Genomic DNA, 17,305 nt, shown 5'->3' on the forward strand with positions numbered 1-17,305 from the left:
GTGTATACGGACTCCTCAAACGCCTTTGATAGGATCAGTCATGATCATCTAGTTGGAAAGTTTGAGGTTTTTTGACTGGTCACACACAGTTGATTAAGATAAATAATTATATTTCTAATGGTATTAAAATATCTTCTGGGGTGCCTTAGGGCTCGCATATTGGTTCAATTTTTTTTAACTTATTCATAAGAGATTCGAGTGATTTTATTGTTCACGCAAAGCATCTAGGTTTTGCTGATGATTTTAAAATGTATAAACCCTTTCAGTCATATCTAAATGCCGATCTACATCAATTGGATTTTAATAATATTGCTGAGCAATGACAATAGTCTGGAACTGAATCTAGAAATGTGTATAGATTTCATTTGGTTGTTCTAATAAAATTATTGATTATTAATACACAATCAACAATATTGAACTTAGAACTAAAGTTACAATTTTTCGTAATTATTAAATTAATTATAATGCTTTAACATTTTATAATGTAATGATATAATAAACCCCGAGAAACCAGCTGATTCTCCATCAATCGGGAATGTCAAAAGTGGCACACCGCACGACGTCTCGAAGGTTAGCGGGAATTATAATATTCCGGAAACAGCGTTCTGCCGAGTATATAAGGAGTCGCATCGCCGATAGTTGTCAGATCTCAGCTCAGTTCGGAATATTGGCGCGAAATTCAAAATAAATATTTCTAGTAGTCCTGAGTTATTGTGATTTCGTATTATAAGTGTATAAATAAATTAGTTGCCTATTTTTGATTGTTTTAATTTGCACCTAACAAACGGGAAAACGCTACATAATAATAAGATCTTGAATGGTTTATATTATTGTCCTACTATTTTGGAAGCAAATCCTTTTGACACCTGTCAAAGAAAGGTTAACTCCTCTATGTTTCGTTTTTCTTTTCAGCCAACTATGGGTTTATTTATCCACTCACTAGAACTTTCCTTTCGTTAATGATGATCTGATATCATAATGAAAAGTTGCTTATTGCATGTAGTAAGCAAAGCTAAGTAAAAATAAGAATATAAGAAAAAACATTACGATGGTGATTCATTCCATATGGGAATAACCAAGAAATTAAATAAAATTTAGTTGAAATGCGGATATCCATCAATGCATCAGAGAAAGGCAAATTGAGACCTAAATATCATAAGGAAATTATACTTTTCGTATGCAGTGTTTTCAAGATTATTAAACTTGTGAGGACTGATGATAAGAGGGAGAGCCGAAGAAAAGCTGATAATTTTGCATTTAAGATCATTATGAAATTATGCTTATCATATCCAGTAAATAAGACAACATGGAGATAACATTTTTTATTCAGGAACCCAGGAATGAACTGTGGTAAATTCATAAAAAAACTAGAAAACTTCTATATCTTTGCATTTTCCAACATGACGTATGTTTTCGCATCCGATAACCAAGTATCATGAACGATCATAATGAAATCTTGAATTTAGAATTTAATATCATAACAAAATTTTGCCTATTATATTTTCTAATAACTATTTTCGTGGTGATTCAGTTCATAAAAGGAAATAGTGAAGATATTAAAAAGGAGATAGATTGATTCAAAATTCAATTTTTGTTGCTACATCCCAAATTCAAGTATCATAGAGTGCTATTAAATATTCGAAGCAATAAATTGTATGCTCTTAAATTATCAAAGTCGTATGATTTCAAATTATTGTTATTTATGATTATCAAATTTGGCTTTCGTATAAAAATTGTAAATCCCCTACAGTCCTTTTAAGGCCCAGATTTCCGTTCATTGCCATTTGTATTAATATTAACATTGTATGCAGATTTATTTCTATTTTTATTCAGTAACTTTTTCAAATATTTTTTAAAAAAATTGGAAAATAAGCCACTTGAAGGATTACTTATCGAAAAGGTACTAGAGTTTTTCTGAACAGAATCCACTAGCAATCAATCATTCTAATGGCATCTTTAAAAGCATTGTTTATTTATCTAAACGTAAAAATGTATGCAAATTACAATAATTGTTATAAATATAAAAGGAGATGAAAGTTTTTTAGTTCAGTTGACAACCTCTAATCAATTTTTTTTTAAATGAGAGCCCTACTCGTTTTTTCTGCTGTTTTAGCTATTACTGTAGCTAAGTCAGGTAAAAACAATTTGTTAATCACAATCACTTATCTTAACTAAATTTTCTTCAGTAATAACTGATATAGAAGAGGTAAAAAAACTCGTAAAAGACCCAAGATACTTGGTATATGAAAATGAAGAAGGCCTATACGAAGTTGAAGATTTAGAGGCTGAAGCTGAACCATTTAACCCAGAACTGCGTATTAATGATAATCAAATAATTTTTCATGTATTTTCTCGCCAAGACACAAGAGGTATATTATAACACTTTTAATAATTAACATCTAATATTTTTTCCCATATTTAGGTGCTGTAATTCGAGCGAGCCAAGTACGAGACATAACGCGTTTAACTTCATTCACAAATAACAGAAACACTGTTTTGATTATCCATGGATGGACAAATCATGCACATTCGCCCGTAAATGTTGTGATCAGAGAATCCTTGATTGCCCACAGAGATGTTAATATAATTGTGGTGGACTGGAATACCATTTCATCCGAAAGCTATCTAACTGCTCAGAGACAAGTTTTGGCTGTAGGGAATTTCATTGGGGATTTCTTGATTAGACTAAATAATGAAGTTGGACACTCTGTTAATAGAGTCACGCTGGTTGGGCATTCTTTAGGAGCACATATTTCAGGTAAGTTATCCATTTAATTATACATTATTTTGATATTAGGAGTAAAAATGCAGTCTTCTTACTTTTAAAGTTTTTACGTCTGAGTTAGCTCAATCCTTTATAGCACAAAATATCTCAACATTTCGGGAACATTGCTTGCTCTCTTTGTGTGTAATTCTGATTATTTTTTCCATATCATAAGGGAAAATGTAATATCATGATTAAATTAGGTAACGCTGGAGCAAGATGCAATGGCCTAGTCGACTCAATAGTAGGATTGGACCCAGCAGGTCCGCTATTCACTGAAAACAACATTAACAATCGTCTAGATCCCACTGATGCTAGATACGTTCAAATCTTACATACCAACGATGGGCTGCTCGGGTTTAATATAAGAATGGGCCATACTGATTTTTACCCAAATGGTGGTTCTACGCAGCCCGGATGTGGCGTTGATATTACCGGAAGCTGTGCACATGCCCGAGCTTACGATTACTACGCAGAAAGTATCGCTACAAATAGGTTTGTGTCGAGGAGTTGCGGAAACTACAATGACTTTTTGGCTAATCGTTGTAATGGCAACGTGTTTTTGAACATGGGCAATTGGCCTGTTAACAGAGGGTAAATTTTAAGGAATTATTTTGATTTTTTTTATTGTTTATTTTGGGTTTTAGGGCCAGTGGAAAGTACTACTTGATGACGAATAACAGAGCACCATTTGCCCAAGGTTGAAGTTATTATTAAAAAGTTTTTCTTGTATATATTTCAAAAAAACTGGTTTCTGGTTTAACAGAAAATTACGTATTTATTTTTAAATATATTATTTGAGTATACGAATTATGAATTTTTTTTTTAAATTTAAGGTAAAAAATTTTTATTTAATTTATTTGTAGAAGTTTTAACTACTTTAACAAGAGAGAACTTAGTGTGCGCTCAGAAGTTACGCCGCACTATGCAGTTTTTCCTATCGTTACTCTATGTATTAATTGGCCTCTAGCCACGATTATATAATAAAAAATTTTCCCATATAACTTAATACATCCCAAGCAACACATCATATATTATTATCAAAAAATATATATTTGTTACGAATTTTTAGTAAATTTTTGGTCAAGGTATATTTATTAAACTATAGAATATACGTATATCATATATGATTCTGTTTACAAAAGGGAGAAAATTTCGGTATTTAAAAAAATTGACACGAGATTTACATATCTATGTTTTAAGCCCGATTACTACACCTCAAATATTTCATGAAATTCTCCTGAAAAATCACTGTTATTCTTCCATATTAACCAATCTAATAACGCTGTTCTTATACTAAATATTTATATATAAAATTATTTCAAATTTAAATAAACAGTGTTATTAAATTGAATATTGAATATATATTTTCTGCAAAAACATTGTTTTTCCTCAACACAACCCTTATCCCCCCCACCCACCCCAAACATTTGCCCAATAAGAAATTCTTTTAAAAAATCACCGTTTTTCGTCCGTAATATCTAATCTAATAGCACTGTTTTTATATTAAATATTTATTAATATACATATATATAACTATATAAAATTTAAATAAATAAACTGTGTTATTAAATGCCGAAAGCAGCTCTTATTCATGCGTATTATTTTGGAAAACAATGATTCTTGAAAACAATTTCCTACTGATAAGTTGAGTGGGGTGGGTGGGGGGTTAAGGCTAGGTTTAATGAAAAACGTTTTTTTTTTGCAAAAAATTATTGCCTGAGAAAAAAAAAATGCTTTTTAAGAGAATTATAGGTGATAAAAAAATCTTTAGTCGTTGCATCTATACTTTTCTCACTTAACCTTAAGGTTTTCGAGTAACACATGAAGTAGTAGTGATACCATTTTTTATCGCAAATAAGTGAAAATTTAGTTTTTTAATATCAAGTTTTGAAAAGACAATATACCATACTTAAATAACTTTTATGAAATAATGAACGTGAATAAAACATGAACATAATATTAAATTTATCAACGTATATCACGCGGACATTTTATCCGTTAAAGTTCAATCAAAAGTGTACATCTGGTGTAAATCAAAATTAAACGTTTATTTAACTATCGTGTGTTGCTTGGAATATCTCTCTAATCCCTTTTTTTGAAACTAACTAGAATCTGCAATAAAAATTGTTCATAAGTCCGTTATTTTCAACTTGAGATGCGTAGTAACCTTTTCTATTTAAAAAATGGCTTGATTTTGATCGTTGTATTACTATAAAGGGGTAATTTTTCAGTTTAAAACAATGTCAATCTAAATGTTAATAAAGCATACTGCGAGGATTCCTTAAGTTAATACCTTAAAATATAGAGACCAAAATACGCATCCGAAAAATAATTCTTTAAAAATCCCAAGCTTCTCCAGTAGTTCATAAACTTTTTCTAAAATGAAATTAAAACTTTTAGATTTAAGTGCGGGAAACTTAAACTCATGAAAAATTCTTCGCAAAACTGCATTTTAAGTAAGTAGATATAGAAATACGAATTTAGATGGATTGGGTTATTTTGAAAAATAACTGAGGCTACAGTTCGTATATTTTTTTAAATACGTGTTTAATTGTATATATAGGCCTTTATTTAATAACAACTATAAAATCATTGGATTGTTGTCTAAGGATTCCCTTGTCCATAGGGCGATGCACTGTTAGTTTCCAAATAGAATAATCCTCTCGCACTAAAAACATTAATTTAAAGAAAATAGTTTTTAAGAAAATAATTCGATACGACTTACTTTCTATTGATTGCCAATAGTCCACCCATAAGGCTTCTACCATTCGGGCAATTTCTACTTCTAAAGTTGTTCCAGCTATTACAACCCAAAGAGACAAAGCTGTTATTAAGAACTGACTCTACAAAAAATTCCCAGGCTCTATTATGAGCACAACCGCCTATCAAATCAATACCACATCCAGGCTGTCTGGATCCACCATTAGGATAAAAATCTGAATGACCAACTGCATCAGACATTCCTAAGGTACCACCATTAGTATGGATAACCTTAAAATTATTTTTGTTTAAAATCTTAATGTGATAATAATTTTAAACCTTTACTTGAACATAACCAGCATCAGATGGCTGGACACAATAATCAGTGTTAGATGAGCTTATGCCAGGTCCAGCAGGGTCCAAAGCTACAATAGTACCAATTCGTCCTGGAAGACGTTTACCGATTATGCCAGCGGTGTGTGCCCCCAAGGAAAACCCAACCAAGTAAACATTTGATAAGTTATAATTAAAAATACTGGAAACTTTTGATAAAAGGTTTGCCGCCAGAGTTGCTACTCCTGGAACTGAGTTCCTTGCTGTAGAGTATCTAATAAGATAAGATGTTAGAGTATAATTAAGGGATAAGATCTTTACTTACATTAATCTGGATAATGGACTCCAATCAACTTTAATAACGTTAGCGTTCAGTTTGGATAAGATAGCTGTTCTGACGTAAGTGTTAGAATCTGCTTCGTAGTTATCCTGCCAACCATGGATCAGTATTACAGTTGGTAAACTGGGATTAAACACGTCTCCTATATGTTTGGCATCTGGCTCTTCATTGTAGTGAATTCGAACTCCATCGATCTTTTGTCTTGAGTAGAAGACGTAAGAGACATCGCTTGGATCCACATCTCGTGCTTTGAAAATGGCAGATCATTATTATCAATATGTTCCTTTACTGGGTGTTTTTAACCAAAATGAGATTAAAATTAAGAGAATATCAGTTAATTTCTGATAGAAAAATCAAGGTAATCTTAAAAACATCCATCCTTAAACTGACGAATACATCTCCTCTAATAAACACATCAGTCTTTTAAAGGAATGTTTCTTTTGATATAGTCAATAGTCATAGAGGTATTCTCTCAATAAGCCAGGATTTTTTTTCTTTTCTGAATATATATTGTATGCATATTCAGAGAACTGACATCGCTGGTTTAGAGAAATGAAACATATTGGTGTGAAGCTTTCCAATCTACAGGTTTAAATCCTCCCTCACACTAAAAATATTATACGTAAATTGGAAATTACAATTTTTAGTTCAAAGAAAAAAAATCAAATATACATACAACAAACAGTTTTTGAGGTACATCTGAGAGTAACTCAATGACGAATATAAAAATAGGATATTCTTAAGCAGATATCAGTGATATGATTTCACAGTATGCATGGGGCTAAGAAACGACGTAATTTACGTTTTATCAATTTACTAGACAACATTGTTTTAGACGTACTATATTTTATTACACAATATTGAGCAATTCATCATCAAAAGTACAAATCATATAATAATTTTTCTTTGGAAATTTGATTTGATGAGATAAATTATTATGATCTAAAATTCACAAATATTTACCTGAAGAAGGGTGAAGATATCCCAATACCAAAGCAAAAACTACAACAAAAAATTTCATTTTTTAAATTGAATTCACCCTGAAAAGTAATTCCATAGGCTCGTATACTACTGCTTCACTGATGAATTCAAACTTTACAATAAATGCTTAATGAAATTGGCTACTAATATAACAAATTTATAATGATCGTTTTATCCTTTTTTGAGATATACTTAACGAAGAGATAAGCGATAACAAGTAGCCAAATCTATTAATGAATCAATAATAAATTATCATAAATCATTAAGAAATATCAAAAAACAGCATTGACGGTAAATGTTCTTGTTAATTCGGTCATACAATGTTGAAATTTACGACTTTGTAGTAAATGATTTATGATACTTACATGGATAATGTTTTGTTGGAGCTTATAGACCTCAATAATCCTTTTACTATTACCTCTTTATGTAAAAGACATGGAATTATTAGATATTACTTTTTTTTTACATGTTACATTAAAATCACAAAACTTGAAATTCAATATTAAAAGCATGATATCCATATGTATAATGAAGCACGTAGAATAATTTGTTTAAATACATAATAGCACCTATTAAGATAAATAAAATAATGCATCAGATAAGGTGAAATGCTTACTGCGACATCTGACCAGTAAATTCATGTGAAACAATCCACTTATAAATTATTGATCTGTTTGCTTACGACTTAAGTTGGTTAAGATGCCGCCACGAAGAAGTGTTCGTATAGAAAACTCCAATCTAGAAATCAATGGCAAATATTATAAATAATTGATCGGTTTACAATATAAAAACTTTCACTAAATATAAAAATTATAGAAACAAATTAAATGATCTAATAACTCAAACGAATAATAACTATAATATAAACATTGACCCAATAATCAGGAAAAACTTGACGAACATTCTATAAAAGTTCTGAGATGTCTGTGAACATTTCAAGATCACAGTGGTCATGGGATGTTCACCATTATGTCAGCAACTTTGAAAATTGATTGTCTATTATATGGAATTAAATATATTTATGATCATTTGTCCTTTACAGTTAGAATAAGCAGAAAATGCTTCAACCTAAAATTAAATTTAAACTCATCTTCCAGGTTATTACGCTACGCCCATTCTCGTGAATCCTTCTATTTTGGTTTAAAATGTATGAAAATATTTTAGCCGGCACTTTGTTTATACTCAAAAATGTCGGCTAATGAATTAAAATGTTGATGTTGCTATATTAGATTCAAGACTTCAAATTGGTGGCTATGTTTCCATTTTCCTCAGAACGTGTTTATGATATATTCTAGTATCAGACTATTAAGAAATGATGTTTCCTTTTTCAAAACCCTATAAACAATAATTGAATTATTTTCTGAACATTTTCTAATTCTTACTTGTCAGATTCCTGCAAGTAAATAATAAACTTTCCAAAATCATGTTTCTGATTAGAGCATTATCGGGCTTTGTATCTTTTCCTACTCTTTTAACAGCCTTCCATGGGTATTTTTCTCCTCATATGTTGTACGGAATATTTAATAGGAGACTTAGTCATCATGCTAAGAAGATTTTCGTATTGCAGGGAAGGTGTGTGAGAATTTTGGTAGGACTGGGTTACCATAAGCGTTATCAGAAATGTTTTGTAACATTTACTTCTTCTTACTGTTTCATCTCTATATATTTATATAGGTCTAGTCTATATTAAGAACAACATCTCTCAATGTTTACATCATAGTCATGTACATAATCAATCAATCCGTAATCACAACAACATAATCCTCATTTCCGCAGACTCTCAGAAACTTGGAGAGACACAGACCATTCTTGCTTAAACTTTTTTATGCCTTACCGGAATTCTTCCTTAAATAGAGGAGGATACGATTATTAAGTGCCACTGGAGAATACTAGTGGACTGTATTTATTTACTTATTATCCTCATCGAACGACCACAGCTTATATATCGCGCTGAACCAATTAACTTGTAGCAAACAAATTCGTCTTTTATTAAATCCAAAGATAGGAAAATGGAACAGATGTTTAGTATGGCAGTCTTTACGTTTACTAATTTAAACTTAGTTACACTCACTTTTGGTTTTTAGAAGGACGACTCACCTCTTACTAACTAGGTACATACTTATACTCTAATCACCATGGGTGCAGTATCTTAAGCTAGTCCATCAACACACAACGACAGAACTTAAGATACTGGAGATATTTATGCTCATAAAAGTACGTTACAGGGTTCAGAGTATAAGATCATTTACGGACCTTCACGAGGTCACTATAATAATGTAAAGATCCGTTTCTGGATTATTAGGGATCATGGACCTAAATTTGGTTACTATAGGTATAAAGAAAAAGAGAAACAGCGAAACCCATCTTGGGTATTAGGGGAAATAGGGAAAACTCTTTGAGCAAGTTCTCATTCAATTACGAGAGGATTACGACACTCGAACTGAAAATCTTGGACCAGCAATTGCTCATCAATAGTCTGAAGAGAGACCTTCATCAGTGTTTAAAGAGTAAAGGGAATAGAGGTAACCGTGTCACTTTTTACCAGCTTGTTTTATATAGTGGACGCAAACGTGCTTATTACGTGCATATTTCATTAAAAAGGAATTAGAAAAAGGGTCCAAGATCTAAGAGCCTAACAGTTTCATGGTAATTTATGGGTTATATTTATGATCTTAGCGTTTAAAAGTTACCACTTAAGATCGATTGTTTTATGACCAAATAGAAATAAATACATCTTGATGACAGAAAACAGCGTTGTTGGGTTCTTTGCCAACAATCGGTTAATGCAAAAGTATTGGAACCCAGGAAATTCAATTAGAAGGGTAAAGACTACTTATCTCTTAGTGTTTTGCAGGTGTTGCAACATGTAATAGTGTATGTATAACTTTATAAATTATTGTGTCTTTATGTTTTACAATATATTATTTTATGAGTTACCTACATTAAATTTTATGATAATCCCATGTGTATAATCATTTTTATATACTGATAAATATTTGATTTGATTAGGAAATATTAGCAAATAAATATCCCAAGGAAATATTTCCTTAATGATAATAGCCAAAGAGAATTAAGCCAACAACTATTGCAACAACAAAATAATTGGCAAAACTTTGATGGTACGTTTACAATAAACATCAAATTACCAAAAACCCATTTTAAATTAAAATTATTAAGTATTAATAGATATAGAGATCACTAATTGCTCTTCTGCTAGAGCATATCATCTAAAATTGTAGTCTTTATACTTAAGGAGGTGTACATATAATAGAAGTTATATAACGTTGCAGTACAAAGCTCTATCTACAAATATTAGGACAAATTGTATATTGAAAAATTACGTTCCAAACTGTTTTAGAAATTCTTCCTATAACTACGTATTGTCATATATTTTAAAACTTATACTCAAAAACCATATTACAATTCGTCACATTTTATTATTGCTGGGGATTTCTGTTTTATAACTCTTCTATGTGAGAATGTTTTCTGAATATACTTAAAGTCCTTCAATCTAAAAGAAGAAAATTTAAATGACGTCCTTACCATGAAAGGATAACTTATGAACTAAATTAAAAGACTGTATTTAAACAAACAAATGTTTTATTCAAAATAAAAAATACTCCAATATGACACATTATTGTTAAATAAGTTAGGTACAAAAATATATTATTTGGCATACAAAATGGGGGGAAAATTATAAATATGTTTATAATGAAGTACTTATACCTTAAGCTTGAGCTGTACAAAATACTTAGTACAGAGTTAAAAATAAAAACGAACTAAAAAAAAGGATAAAATTGTGCAAATATTTAACAAATATTAATAAACAAAAGTTTTAAAGAAGAACGCATCTATTCTCTCTACATTATCACCTATTTGTTACCCTTAACCTGTATTTAGAATTCTGTCTACGTTGTTATTCATTTTTAAAATGGCCAACTTTGCATTTAGAAAACAGATAAGTTGCAAAGTGGCGTTTTAGTATTTTATAAACAAAAACTTAAGTATGGCAGCATAATAGAGAAACATTGTTAAAATGAGGACTTTTTTCTTACTTTAAACATTATACGAAAAAAAAGGAATATGCTAAACATGTAATGGAATAATAACAATATAAAATTAAAAAAAAAGTTTAGTCAATTTTCATTAAAGCATAGCTTTAGAATATATTAACTTTTTTAGAGAAATGTACAGGTTCCCTAATAATAATGATAAAGATTTAGTTAGTATTTTACTGAAATGAGTTTTTTTAATTGATATGATTTATTTCTCAATCTTTAGTGGTACAAACCATTCTTGTGGCAAAACTAAAATTAACACTGAAATGATTTTACATATATATATGCTATTTTAACTATTTTTCAACAAGATACTTTAAAAGTAAAACCGGTTTAAAAAATAAAACTTTTAACAAAAGTAACTGGCCAGTTAAGGAAAATGATATGGTAAGTTCCCAGGTAGAGCTGATTGATAGTCTACTGTCTACAATAGCCTAACACGACTATTTAAACTTTAAACACCATCTATAACAGAATTACCTAACACCTAGTGACTAATTTAGAATATGGTTTATCATTACTTGTTTTTTTTTACCTAATAATGTAGCTGCCCACTAAAAAAAATATTAATCAGAAAAGAATAACTGATCTAGGAATACTAAAAAATAATACATAAAATTGGTATAGCATTAGCTATCTACCAGCAAAACAAAATGAATTAAACAATCTTTTGTGAGTATTGGAAACCAGAGGGCCCACAAAATAATTTAGACGCCGCTGTTTCCTGGTGGTGCTGGGGCATCTCCTTGGAACCAAGACGTTTCTTTGTATAAGAACCACAAGTCTGCTGCCCAAAGGAAAAAGTTTAGAAATCCGAAAATCTAAGTAAAAAAGGAAAAGAGATATTATCAACGAATGAAATATTAATTTCACAATAGGAAATAAAAAATATCAAACTTAAATAATCTTTCTTACCACAGATATATTAAGAGAAGAAAAACTGGTAGTGAATGTTCCAGTTTTATCCCCACAACAATTGCTTGCTGGAATAAAAATCGGGTTGCCAGTAGCAGTTTTTAACGCAGACAATGCATGAGCCCATGCGGCACTACTTGAAATCCATAGAACTGCCAAAAATACTGTTACCAGAAAATCCTAAAAAACAAAATTATTAGCACAGGAATAAAGGTCTGAGAGTGAAAAATTTGCAAGAAATATAATTTGAAATCACGAGGAGTATATGAGAATATGATAACATCATATTGAAGATTTACATACTTTTTTTTAATATTAATCAAAAAAGAAATCTTAAAAGATAGTAAGAAACTTAAGAATTCAGTGAATCTATTTTATGTTTTAAAATGTTTCTTTTGAATATTTGATATCATTGATTTTGTGCTTAAATATTTCATTCAGAATGAAACTATCATGGTCACAAAAATATATTTTTGCCACAAAACATGTCAATAAAAATATATGTTTCTCTAAGCAAGATATTTATGCAAAACTGGACTTACATAAAGCGGCAATTTTTTGTTACTCTTATAGGCTTCATCCATCTTGATGTAAACTACTATAATAGCCAAAGAAATTAACATTGAAAGCACTCCTGTGGCAACAAAGAATCTTGAGTCAGATGAAAAGTCATTTAACACCGTAGCTGAACAATTGTTTGTTGGTGAAACAATTAGATCTACTGTTTCCATAATGCTGAATGGATAAGAAAATTCCAATTTCGCAGTTCCATTGCATGCAAAACTGATGTATCCAGTGTATCCTGTGATCGTTGCAAACGCACATATTGAAAATATCTAAAACAAAACATAATTATTTTAATTGATATGATATTTAACTAATAGTTTATAAGTTACATCAAACTAAAAGATATATTCAAGAAACATTTATTTGTCTAAGAAAAAAATACAAAATTTTACTCACTAAATTACAGCATTTTTTTTTATAGCAAGTAGGTATGCATCTCGATTTTCACAGAACCAATATAATTAAATTAAATACATCAAATATAATTTTTTTCCAATTAAAAAAAAGGCAATGTGAATGTTAAAGGCAAGAGCAGGCAAAGAACAGAAAAGGAAGGCACTTTCTCTAAAAGAAACCTTTGAATATATTTTTTTTTTAATTTAATGTTTTGCACAAACAAGCAGGTATGTTGTTAGTCTATTCTATAGGGATTGAAATATCTTGTATAGTCTGAGTAATAATGAATATTAAATAGCTCTTTTGCCCAGTTTTAATTATGTGATAAATGAAATAGTATAAATGATATTTTTGCCTATTGTCCATATTTAAATAAGAGTGAACATTAAAAAAAGGAGTTATGTGACTTTTGTATGAGATTTCATAAGAAATATCTGTGCCTTCAGGGGTACCACAAAATTCCCATTGTAACCCTGTTTTGAAAAATTTCAGTGTCCTAATGTCTGTCTGAGTGCTCATAATTGAGTCTTTCAATAATGCTGCACTACAAGAGGAACTGCAAACATTTTTTTATTGGTGTGATTTAGACAGGATGTCACTTATAAACCAACAAATGTCATAAAATACCTTTTCAAGACAGCGAAAAAACCTATAAATTTTATTTACTGAATAAATAATCTTATAATTAATTCTGAAACAGAAGTTTTAGACTTCAAAATCTGGATGGACTCTTAGACTCTAAGAATGCTTTATTGCTCCCTTGTTAGACCAAATTTGGAGTATGGGTGAGTTGTTTGGTACCCATCCTAGAATTGTTACACTGAGCGACTTGAAAAAGTCCAGAATACATTTTTGAGAATTGCTGCATTTAGAAGCAGGGATCACGAGATATCACAGAGATGAATATAACTATCAGTGGGTGATGGATAGTCTAAATTTGCCTACACTGGAGTCAAGAAGAATTCTATTGGATTCATGATTTCTACATAAAGTAAACACACTTTGGTGTAGAATGAACACTTTTTAAACTTTGCTCTTTTTAAACTCCTGCCTGTTGATATTGCGGAAATTAAATCCACCCTTAGGGAAATTAAGAAAAAAAGTCTTTTGGCTATAGACCATCATAGCCAGTGTGCAGCATTTCCTTAACTTGCCTGATTGTGCATTGGAGGTATTGGTTAGTGCCATAAATCACTCTTTTACCACAGGTACAATTCCGGATTGCCTTAAGATAGCTAAAGTAATTCCATTATTTAAAGGAGGTGATCCAGAGTCTCCCTCTAATTATAGACCCATAGCACTGCTGTCAACACTTTCCAAAATTATTGAAAGACTAGTAAAGAGCCGCATGATGTCCTATCTGACCCAAAAAAATATAATTGGAAGCGAACAACTTGGATTCCAGGAAGGTAAAGGAACGCCTGACCCTATTTTCTCATCCCTAGAGTCCCTCTTTCTCGGACTGAACAGCGGCGGGTTGGCTGCGGCAGTGTTTTGTGATCTGACCAAGGCCTTTGATTGTGTTGATCACGGAATACTGCTGTGGAAGCTTGAGCGTTATGGTTTTCAGGGGCCGGCTCTGCAATGGTTCGCATCGTATTGGAAGGATAGGTATCAAAGTGTTTCCTCAGATGGTTCCTTCTCAAAACAGCAGCCTGTTTCACATGGTGTCCTACAGGGATCAGTGTTGGGTCCCATTTTGTTTCTGATATATATAAATGATATGGCAAACCTTCATATACAAAGTATATTTATTCAATTTGCAGATGATGCAACGGTACTTTGGCATGATGTTAGTGTTGAAAACCTAAATAATACAGTAAATAGGGATTTAGCCAAAATTAAAAAATGGTGTGACTCAAACAAGCTAACTTTAAATGTTCTTAAAACAAATGTCATGAACTTTAAATGCAGTTTGAGAAGAGTTTGCCTTGGAAACATTGATATAAATGAGAATAAGTTCTTGGGAATAAGTCTTGACAACAAATTGAAGTTTGAAAGTCGTATCAGATTATTGTGCAACAAGTTGGCGTCTAATTGTTATGCCCTTAAAATCATAACAAGAGAAGTAGAGTTTGGTATGGCCAGGAATGCCTATTTTGCACTGATTGAGTCACATCTGAGGTATGGTTTGTGTTTTTGGGGTGCATGTACCAATCAATTATTTATGAGTGTTTTTATCTTGCAAAAGAGGGCTATCGGATATATTTGCAAAGTAGGTATAAGAGATTCATGTAGAGAATTTTATTACTTTTTATTACCCACAAAATCCTTATGCTGCCTTCTTTATTTATACTGGAAATGGTGTGCTTAATTCACAAAAAGTACAGAGATCTCAATGTTGAAGATCGGCACCATTATAGCAGCAGAAGGGCTAATGATGTGATTTTTCCTGTACCCTCAAACTCATTAATAAAAAGGTCATTTATATTTGATGGTAAAAAAATGTTTAATCATCTTCCAGTGGATATTAAGGAAGTGCAAAGTAAGAGAGTCTTTAGGAAAAGGGTTAAAAAATTGTTGCTTGCAAGAGGCTACTATGAAGTAAATGACTTCTTTTTAGATAGATTTTAACTTATGACATTATATATTTTATATTTTCTGACAAATATTTGTTTGAGATAAATGTGTATGTAGTACTTGAGTTTTGCTGTAAGAGATTTTCTTTTTTAAGCATTATTTTAGTTGCTATGTTTTTTTTGTTTGTACCTATGTATGGTAATGCCATTCTTCCCATACAGCTTTGTCGACAAGATTATCTCTTATGACAATAAAGCATATTTTGATTTGATTTGCTTACTATAATTTTGAGTGATATGATATGAAGTTTTCATATTGGGTAATATGGAGTGTGATATTTTTCACTTCAACTAAAATATATAAATAAGTAAAAACTCATACAGGAATGTATGAGTTTTTGAGGAAGTATGCAGTTCTTAGCTAGAATTAGAGACTGCACCAGTACCTAATTGCATTATTATAAACTACATTGCAATAGTCAAACGGAGATAGTATTGCATACAAAGCATATAGTTTTGGCTGGAATGTGACACTCTAGATTATGCAGACTCCTTAGCCACATATAAAAAGTTCTCAAGTTTTTATTTATTTGGGCTAAGAAGCCTAAGAAGCCTAAGCTGCTATCAACAATTAATTATAACTTTTTGGCTTCATCCACTACTGGTATATTTGTATTTTGGAGTTTTAGAGTATAATTCCTCGATACTTCGAGTTGAATTTTATTGAATCCTAAGAAAAGAGCATATGATTTATTAGCATTCAATTTTATATTATGATTTTCAAAAATGTTATCCAAATCATTATTAAATTGTGTTCAGAAAAAGGTAAGGAATTAGGACCAAACTTACTATATCTAGTTTATAGCAGAGTATGAGTTTGCTGCTGTATGTGTACTTTTCATCTCTTGCCAAGGTGTATATTAGGACACTCAACCAACTACATAGACAGAGAAGTATCAGCAAGGAATAGAGAAAAAAAGACAACAGAACATTGCAGAATTAAGATAATAACGGAAATAAGAAAAAATACTCTTATCTATGCATGTTTGTGGTATATGTCTGAAGTAAAGAAGTATGAATATATTAATTTATGAATGAGTAAATTAATTGACCAAATTTTGAAGTTACTTTTGTATAATGGTTATCAGGCTATTAGATTATGATTATCCTTGAATTAAAAGGAATAACCTTCCTTACAAAATAAATGGTTCTTATCTAGATATGGGAAAAATATGTGGCATTTCCTGTATATAATTGACATAAGCATTTTTAATAAGAATGACCCAACCTTCTCAGGTTTAATAAGAATGGTACACCCACATTATGGCATAATTATAGTGAGCATTTAAATTATTTTAAGTATAATAAAAATATACTTACGAAATGTAGGATTCTCATGACCCCCCGGGGCTCCTGAAAGGCTGAAAAGTTCAGATCCATTTCTAGACGATTACTTTCTTCTACTAACCCCTAAACCCTAACAACTCTTTACAACTGATATTTAAAAATATAGCGGGAATTAACACTAATCTTAAATTAATCCCTACTTTTCAGGTAAGCCACTTGACGGGTGGTTTCAGTGACTGTGTTATTGAATTTTTTTCTGACATTGACTCATTCATTGCATTGACAATATTTTGTCATTTTGTTAAACGAGGAGCCATTCATAACTCGCGGCTCCTCACGTAGAGTGTCTTAGGAGGGCATGTAGACAGCATAATATACCGCG

General features: G+C 31.0%; 2 protein-coding genes across 2 annotated transcripts; one reads left to right on the plus strand and one right to left on the minus strand.

Moving 5' to 3' along the window:
- The first annotated feature begins 2,016 nt into the window (after positions 1-2,016).
- LOC126748500 (phospholipase A1-like) lies at positions 2,017-3,574 on the plus strand. The gene is made up of 5 exons (XM_050457770.1): positions 2,017-2,134; positions 2,187-2,369; positions 2,423-2,758; positions 2,968-3,358; positions 3,412-3,574. Exons 1-5 carry the CDS (start codon positions 2,080-2,082, stop codon positions 3,467-3,469), a joined length of 1,023 nt encoding a protein of 340 aa, XP_050313727.1. The 5' UTR covers positions 2,017-2,079; the 3' UTR covers positions 3,470-3,574.
- Positions 3,575-5,295: 1,721 nt separating this feature from the next.
- Positions 5,296-17,163, minus strand: LOC126748158 (phospholipase A1-like). Its single transcript, XM_050457190.1, has 8 exons — positions 16,957-17,163; positions 12,637-12,930; positions 12,095-12,274; positions 11,895-12,000; positions 6,126-6,387; positions 5,813-6,074; positions 5,493-5,758; positions 5,296-5,435 (listed from the first exon to the last, which is right to left on the minus strand). The coding sequence occupies exons 1-8, from the start codon at positions 17,014-17,016 to the stop codon at positions 5,372-5,374; spliced, it is 1,494 nt and encodes a 497-aa protein (XP_050313147.1). The 5' UTR covers positions 17,017-17,163; the 3' UTR covers positions 5,296-5,371.
- Positions 17,164-17,305: the final 142 nt, after the last annotated feature.

This window comes from Anthonomus grandis, chromosome 22 (genome assembly GCF_022605725.1).
Source record: "Anthonomus grandis grandis chromosome 22, icAntGran1.3, whole genome shotgun sequence".
In the NCBI taxonomy this organism is placed as follows: Eukaryota; Metazoa; Arthropoda; class Insecta; order Coleoptera; family Curculionidae; genus Anthonomus; species Anthonomus grandis.